This window comes from Priapulus caudatus, unplaced genomic scaffold, assembly GCF_000485595.1.
Source record: "Priapulus caudatus unplaced genomic scaffold, Priapulus_caudatus-5.0.1 Scaffold98, whole genome shotgun sequence".
In the NCBI taxonomy this organism is placed as follows: Eukaryota; Metazoa; Priapulida; class Priapulimorpha; order Priapulimorphida; family Priapulidae; genus Priapulus; species Priapulus caudatus.
Genome location: NW_014577159.1, coordinates 126,791 through 135,921, shown reverse-complemented (window position 1 = coordinate 135,921; position 9,131 = coordinate 126,791). Strand labels below are relative to the sequence as shown.

Sequence of the window (9,131 nt, the reverse complement as noted above, 5' to 3'; positions counted from 1 at the left end):
GAGAGCGCACGAGAAAGAAAAGAGAGAGAGACGAGAGAGAGATGAGAAGAGAGAGAGCAGAGAAGGAGAGAGAGAGGGAGAGAGAGCAGAGAGAGAGAGAGAGAAGAAGGGAGCGACAAGAGACAGAGCGAACAGAGAGACATGAGAGAGAGAGAGAGAGAAAGCAGGAGAAGAGAAGAAGACGAGAGCAGAGAGAGAGAGAGAGAGAGAAGGGAGAGAGAGAGAGAGAGAGAGAGAGCAGAGAGAGAGAAGAGAGAAGGGAGAGAGAGAGAGGAGAGAGAAGGAAGAGAGAGAGAGAGATGAGAGAGGAGAAAAGAGAGAGAGAGAGAGGGAGAGAGAGAAGAGATAACAATATATAATATAATTAATAGATATAAGAAGAGAGAGAAAAAGGAGACGAAGAGAGAGATAGAGCAAAGAGAGCATAATATATATATATATATATAGTAATAATATATATATAATATATAAAGAGAGATGAGAGAGAGAGAGAGAGATGAAAGAGAGAGAGAGAGAGAGAGAGAAGAGAGAAAGAGAGAAAGAGAAAGACAGAAAGAGAGAGCGAGAGGATAGGGAATGCGAATGGGAGATGAGGGGGGAAAGGGCGGTAGACAGAGGAAACAAAGCGGATCGAGAGAGATGAGCAAGTAAAATTGAGAACTATGAGCGAAAGAATGAGAGAGCGAGCGAGATGCACCACAGTTTCCCGCCACTTCATGTAGAAACGTTGCGATATACTAAACATGGTGAGATTATAACTATTTTAAACGTTTGTAACAACGCTCTCCGAGATCTTATTACAGCAATAACTGCATTATATATGTTTAATTATAGCAAGTTATTAATTTAATGAATCCCAAAATCCTGGCGGCTAAGCAACAGCGGCGGTGAGGGGAGGGAAGATTCTCTCTACTCACCTTGATGTGACTGGCAACGGGATGCGGTATCTTGTCATGGTTGCCTGTGAGGTTTGCCAGACTGGCAAGCACCGGTTCAGTGGCAAACGCCAACGTGTCGCTGTCGTAAAAAAGCAGACGCGCTCGATGAGTTAAATGATAAATAATAAAAAAATAAAAAAATAAAAAAAATTATGTCATATGACGGCGCATGCGCTGGTGATCCGCTAATATGAATTTCATCGGCTCAGGTTTCGAATGAAATAGGTTATAGAATAAACACCAGTGGAGCTGCACGCGTATTGCCTATGCGGGCACATTAAAGTTTACATTAAAAATCCCGCAGTTAATACATCTCGTTTTCATCAAACACGACAAGGCTCCGGTTTAATATCAAACACAGGGCAGTCGCGTTAAATACTGGGGACTTCGGCATAGCGTATTAATATTGCCAGCGAGATTATGGCAGTTTGCTTCGGGTATAGCAACGATCCGATTGCTCTCGATTTAAAATTCACGCGTGGAGCTTTTTCATAACGCGAAGAACATGAGAGCGAATGTGAATATAATTCCATGCAATCATGATAAGGATCTTTGCCTCATCTGTTGACCGAGACAATAGAAGACAACTTGTTTGCGGAGTCTGCTTTCCGTTTATACGAAGTGTGTTTTCATAGGCTTGCAGCACTTAGTTTATTAAGTAAGAGGGTCCGTTATCAATACGATATTAGGAGTATTATTAGTCTTAATCATAATCTCACCATGATCTCACGACAATCCAGTCAGAAACATCACCGCTTTACGATAATGAGTGTAACAGTGCGCGGATAGTTTTAATCAAAAGTTTATCGTTTAATTAAATCGTTTGTGGAGAAATTAATAGCTTTTCTCACATTGTACATTTTTTTATGGCATGTTGAGTACGCGTACACTAGCCTGTGTGGCGAAGCAGGATGTCAGTTTTAACTGCGTAGTCGCGTTGCCAGGGAAAATAATGATGGACGCTGAGCCCAGAAGGGCATGGGATAGAGCTTGGTGCAACGCGCATCGCGCACGAGATAAAAGGGCCGTGCCGGCGGCGAGAGGAGACACAGAAGAGAACAGTTAGGAGAGTGAGTCCGCGCACGACGCGCGCAGGCGCGGGTTGACACCGCGAGTAGTTCAGGCGTGGCATGTAGCCACACGTAGTTATCCTAGGTAGTTTTACGTAGTCAAGTCATGTAGTTCTATACGTAGACTAAATCATCTAGTCTGTTACAACAAAGACGTGTTCTCTTTACTGTGATCTTCATCGTCACTCGTCTTACGTCGCACGAGAGATAAAGAGAAGCTGACATCCTTCAAGCGAAAACGCAAGCACGAAACGAAACAACGGGTTAAGAACAATAACACAATGCAAGGTTTAGAACATTACCACCTATACGATCACGTGCCTACACACAGTCGGGTGTCTCCCGACGTATCTACACGAACTGAAACTTAACGCAACTAGGTTTCATGAGCAGTAGCATTAAAAGTCAGGGAAACAGTTACGAATAAGACAAACGATACGATCAGAATGTTTGTGGCATCAACACCGTACAGGTTGGTATCGTGATATAGAGTACTGCGCATGCTCTATCATGATGTAGAGTAGCGTTCGGGCTGTATCATGATGTAGAGTAGCGTTCTGGCTGTATCATGATGTAGAGTAGCGTTCGGGCTGTATCATGATGTAGAGTAGCGTTCGGGACAGCCAGAACGCTACTCTACATCATGATACAGATCATGATGTACAGTAGCGTTCGGGCCTGTCCTCATATTAGAGTACGTTCGCTGGTATACATGATGTGCGTCGCGTTCTGCGCTGTATCATGAGTAGCTAAGCATTCCGGGCTGATCCTGATTAATACCGTTCGGCTGTATATAGTATAATACCCCGTTCGGGCTGTACAATGAGTACGAGAGCGTCTGGCTTATCAATTAGTAGAGTTAGCGTTCCGGTTGTATTCATGAATGTAGTCGTTCGGCTTATCATGATGTAGATACATATTCCGACTGTACAACTCCACTACAGTATCGTCGAGGCTGTATCATGATGTATATAGCTTCGGCCTGTATCATATGTAAGCTAGCGTCTGGCTGTACACCCCCCCCCCCTCATGATGACGATACGTTCTACGTATCATGCATGCAGAAGTAACGTTCGGGCTGTACATATTGTAATACGTTCCTGCCTGTATCATGAGTGAGATCGTTCGGCTTATCATGATGTTAGAGTACGTCTGTCCGCTATCATGATGTCAGAGTACGTTCGTAGCTGTATATGATGTAACGTAGGCTTCGGCGCCGTATCAAATGATTAGAGTAGCGTCGGGCTGTAATCATGATGTAGAGTAGCGTCTGGTTGATCAAGTAGATACAATTCGCGCTGTATCATGATGTAGCGTACGTCCGGCATGTATCATATGTAAGTACGTTCTGCGCTGTATCATGAATGTTAGAGTAGCGGGTTCGGCTGTATCATGAGTAGAGGTAGCGTTCGGCTTAATCAGATGGTAGAGAGCGTTCCGGCTGATTCATGCCTTAGATAGCGTTCGGCTGTACATGATTAGAGTATCGTTCGGGCTGTATCATGATTTAGAGTAGCGTTCGGCTGTATCATGATGTAAGTCAACGTCGGCTGTACATGATTCAAGTAAGCGTTTCCTTGGCTGTATCATATAAGCACGTTCGGCCTATCAGATTAAGTAGCGTTCGGTGCTGTACCATAATGTAGAGTACTCGGCTATCATGATGTAGAGTACGTTCTCGGCTCTATCCTGATTAGAAGCGTTCGCGCTGTAATCATAGTAGAGTGCGTTCGGCTGATCATGAGTAGAGTCGCGTTCGGCTGTACATGCTGTAGATACGTTCGCTGTACATGAAGATAGTTTCTGGCTGCGTATCATGGATGAGATTAGCGTTCTGCGCGTATCATGATGTATATTAGCGTTCGGCTGTTCATGATTAAGTACGTTCGGCTGTATCAAGATGTAAGTAGTCGTTGGCTGGCCGTATCATGATGTAAAGTAGCGTTCTGGCGTACTATTATGATAAGTACGTTCCGGCTGTATCAATGATTAAGTAGCTTCGAGCTGTATCAATGAGTAGATAGCTCTGGCTGCGTATCATGATTACCAGTTAGCGCGCCTGTATCATGACTAATACGTCGGTCTGTACAAATGCATGAAGACGTTCTGCTGTATCATATTACGAGTAGCGTCTCGTGCTGAGCATTAATGTAAGTATCCCGTCTGGCTGTATTCATATGAGAGTACGTCGGCGCGTATCATAATGTAAGAGGTAGGCGTTCTTGGTGTAAATCAGAGTAAGTAGCGTTCGCTTATCATTAATTAGAGTAGCGTTCGGCTTTCTTTTTTCTTATTTTTTTTTTTTTTTTTTTATTTTTTTTTTTTTTTTTTTTTTTTTTTTTATTTTTTTCTTTTTTTTTTTTTTTATTTTTTTTTTTTTTTTTTTTTCTTGTTGTTTTTTTTTTTTTTTTTTCTTGTCACTCATGATGTAGAGAGCGTCTGACGTATCTGATGAGAGTAGCCGTCTCTGCTTACAACTATTAGAGTACGTTCTGGCTGTATCGTGATGAAAGTAGCTCTGGCTCCGCTATCATGATGTAGAGGCCATTCGGCTGTAATCTTAGAGACGTATCGTCGGCTGTCACATTAGCTAATGTGCGTCTGCGTATCATGTATACGGGTACCTTGTGTATGCTGTACTATGATTGAAGAGTACAGCACCTACTGTACTATGATATTACCTTGTCATAACATGTGACTTTGTTGTCTCAAATGCTCGAAGCGTGACACGATCGAGGTAATAAGCGTGATATTAACATCGTAATCTAATTTGATGGAATATCAACGGACATTTTAATTTAACCGCACGCAGCATCGTCATTGAAACTGCTGGACCCGCAAGCGATGTTTTTATGCGTTTCGTGTTACAATAATAATTTTCAATCTATATTTCATTTCAGAGATATTTGCCACTTGCTGTTATCGTAGCTAACCTAGGGGGAAATTTTGCGGAACCACGTATAGACCTGTTGGACCGTTAGGACTTTACCACTTTTTAACACGAATGCTTCTATTCGTGGTTATTCTATACGTTATTCGCATTTCAAAATTCCCAAATTATCCAGGAAATGCTCCACGGAGGAAGTAACGACGTACAAGCCACGATCCATAAACGAACCGACGCGGAAAACAAACCCCCCTATAGCGTTGCTTTTTCCTATTACGCCTGGGCAGTAAGAACATATCACTGTGGGAGTATGCGCACGCATGCAGACGCGCGCAGTGGCATCGTTGATGCTCCGGGCCAAATGACAGCGACGATGAGGTCTAGCGAGGAAACAGGCGCCGCGGGTAGCGCATCACCAACGCAGGTATATCAATGTGAATACATTCGCTATAATACCGCAGCACCAACGTAGACATATGAATGTAGATACATTTGCTATAGTACCGCACCGCCAACGCAGATATATCAATGTGGATACATCTGCATCAGGATCCCTTTATCTACTCCTGATCTGCATGGATACCCCCTAGCAGAGCAGACATAGAAATGTTGATGTACATGCATTGGCTGGCACCTCATAGCGAGCCGGATGATTCGGGGCACACTTCGGATAAATCCGCTCCCATCCTCTGTCGGGAGATAGCTATGTACGGAATCAGCCGAGTGATTTCGATGGCATAGAGTCTGTTTTCAAGCGGAGGTGGTAATGAGTTGTCGTAAAAAAAACGTCGCTGAAATTCAACACCTGCGACGAGGCGAAGGGATCGCGAGCCAACGTCTTTCAAGATTGATGAGTTTTTTCCCATCGGGCCCGTTAGGGATTTTTGATCAAGCAGTGGATTAGCACCCAGGGGGCAATGTGACTATCCGACCTTGATTGGCAACTTGGAAAATGAGAAGCTGCGCTAATTATGATGACGCATGAATATTGGGAGGCTTGCAGTGGAGCGGAGCAACGCGGGCAGGATGTAATAATTTACCACTCCGAGATAGGAAAGTCAATTTCTCCTAATCCTCCGCGACTCGATTAAGTGGTTTTGCGTTTATTCTTGTATTACAGTTGCCGCTTGTTATGCGCGTACGATACAGATAGCGTACGATCGACATCCCGAGAGACTTCCGATCCAATAGCGCACACACTCGACCATTTATAAGTCGCGTTCACACGGTCATGGTTTGGCTCGAGCCAAATGGGCTAGATTTGGCTCGGGCCGGTTTGAGTCAGAGCGTTCACACGTACGCAAGTGAATACTGTCTGTCAAATTCAAATTCAAATTCAAATTCAAATACATCTTATTGCACAAATATCTCACAGATACTTTGGCAGTATGTCGCGAGATGGCGTGGTGTACGATTCAGAGTGTTTACTTACGTTCCGAGTTCAATTATCAATCTTGAAAACGTGCATCCTGATCAAATTTTTCGAATTTTTATACTGTTTTGGACTTTATTTCGTCGAAGTACACGTTCGACACTCGCGGCATCTACCGCTCAACCGATTCTACCGCTCTACCGCTCGCCGAAAGCAAGTGCTAAAATTTGGCTCAGGCCTGGTCCGACGTTCTCGATGGGACCAAATCTGGCACGGGCCTAATTAGGCTCGGGCCAAAAACGTCCGTGTGAACGCTCGGCTCGAGCCAAATCTGGCGCGGGCCTAATTAGGCTCGGGCCAAAAACGTCCGTGTGAACGCGCCTATACAATACACGGCCAGTGTCTCTGTGAACAATGTATATAGTATAGAACTGTATCGAACTGTATAGAACTGTATAGAACACACTGTATCACGACAATTCCCACGCTAAATGTCGCGTCACGTCCTAGGGTTCCAGGTTTTAACATGACGAGACGCGAACCGCGAAGACGTGAAGTCGTAACGATGTCGTTTATTCATGTAAAATACGCGAACGCGCCTCATTCGAAAGTCGCCAAAGGCCGGGCGGCAAAGTGAAGAAGTACTTTAGACGCTCATTTTGCTTGTGTAAACACAATAACTAGAGACTGACGGTGTCGGCGCGAGTTACCTCACATCACCGCTGCGTTCTGTACGCACGATACCGCCAGTTAGTCGAGCTGACGGCCTGAATGCGCTGTCTGTAATATCGCGAAATAAAATTTTCTCTGTGCTTCTAACGACGTAAAAAGAAAATCTCGTATCAAAGAACGAGACGGTGATTTAGCGAGATGTGTCTTTAGGCGAAAATATTGATATTCAAATGAACTTTATAGGCGTGAAAATGCAACCCCAAACCAGATAAGCATCCCGGGACGAGGGCAAATATGCGTATGATGTGTTTTATGCGCGCTTATGTATGAGCAATATATATTCATGTCGGCAGAAATTAACAATGAAAAGAGGCAAGCAAAAAACACAAACAACGACTCATTAGGTGCAAATTATGCGACGCTAACGTATTAATAATAATAGAACGTCTTAGGCACACGCAAGTACCCTCAAGAAAATGTAAATGTAAAATCTCTATCAGAAATAGCCGCCAGTAATCAGTCAACGTTTTCTGCGCATGCCAATGCGGCAAAGTAGAGTGTATAGACCTCGGCACGTCTGTATTAGGATAACGGACTGTGACGTAGACGTGGCGTGGTTGTAACCTATTAGCCATTAATTAGCTATTAGCCGACGCTATAGAGAAATGCCCGCTCCGCTGGCGAGAAAAGTTTATTTTAAGGTCTTAATTTTATCATAGCGGTGGAAACACGTGAGCGAAATACAGTATCGGACTAGTAGCAGATCCCGAAGAAAGGAATATGAGGGGAATTCACGCCCGTGCGGTGTATTTTATTCGCAAGATAATATCAAGAACAGAGTTACTGCATATAAGCCGATGTTGAATGCGGTAAGAGCCGCGTTAACGAGTGTGTGCTATGTAAGCATATTATGTCACCTCCCACGCGCAAAGTCTAGAAATGTCATCTTGTTAAAGGTCGCGCCTTCTGAGAGAAGCACGCACGTGATTTTTTACGTTTTGCAGTGCGATGAACATTCGCGATGACCTTTCATGCGTTGTTAAATGACGCTATAGACACGCGACTGAATAGGCGCACGCAATAGAATCGAGCACACACGAGACTGAATTTCAAACATTACGTTACCGAATGCGAATGAAGATACGTGAGTGGGTGTCTCGGTTTGCAAGGTTCAAAACTGCTGGGACAAGTAACCTTTAATCTAATCTTACTCCCTAAAACCCTATCCTAAACCTCCTTAACGACAAATGGCATTGCTATATGTTGTGGACAATTCATTACCTAGTAACGTAGGATTAGGCATGCCCCTAGGACGCTAACGTACGTAGGATTAGGCATGACCCTAGTTGTTTTTCCTTTGCAAAACTGATCTAATGAGTACTAGGCGAAGCATGCTAACTCGCGAATGCGAGAGAGAACACGCTGTCTTTTTTAAACTAGACCTTTTTTTTAGCACAAACTGCCCTTTTTACCCGGCCGAAACGTAAACGTACGAGTTCATTTCAAGCACGTTCCTGAGACACGCAGGCAGACAATTGAGTTTCACGTATATGTGACTGCGTGAAAAAGCAGGCGTGTAAATTGAATTCCAAGTAACTGCCCTTGACGCTCACACGCAAGAGCTTCTACATAGAGAAAGAGCAGAGGAACTATGTAAGTTAACTCAGCACGTTCGCGGTGTGTGCGCATAGCGAATATAGCAGCTTGGAGTAACCATTCTGTCATAAATATTCAAAATATGCATATAATAGTCAATAAAATTAATAGTCATAATAATAAGTCAGAATAACTAGTAATAATTAGTCAGAATAACTAGTAATAATTAGTCAGAATAACTAGTAATAAATAGTCAGAATGATTACTCCAAGGTAGCAGCAAGTGAGATTTTTACTTGGTCTCCTCGACGCCGTGTATGAGCTGGAGGATCTTGGGATGTTTCATCCTCTCCAGCTGGCGCACCCCTCGTCGCAGCACTTCGGTGACCGTCTCGCGTCGCTTCGGCTTGTGCAGCTTGTCGGCTATCCTCTTCTCAAACACGAACACGGATGCCTCCTGCATAGAACGAGATAGGAGAAATGTGCGTGTGCGTGAGTGTACATGCTCTGTTATACATGGCTGTCGATTATGAACGTGGTTCAAGTCACGGTCACACACACACGCACGCACGCACGCGTACACACGTACGCACGCAC

At 44.0% G+C, this 9,131-nt stretch overlaps 1 protein-coding gene across 1 annotated transcript in view; it reads right to left on the bottom strand.

Annotated features, from left to right (window-relative positions):
- LOC106805050 (SCY1-like protein 2) overlaps positions 1–9,131 on the bottom strand; it is a 72,309-nt gene that overhangs the window by 42,472 nt on the left and 20,706 nt on the right. Inside the window, exons 3-4 of the mRNA XM_014806523.1 lie at positions 8,831–8,991; positions 918–1,017 (exon numbers count right to left, since the gene is read on the bottom strand). Of these exons, the coding sequence (XP_014662009.1) occupies positions 918–1,017; positions 8,831–8,991 (261 nt within the window). The remainder of the gene's footprint in view (positions 1–917; positions 1,018–8,830; positions 8,992–9,131) is intronic.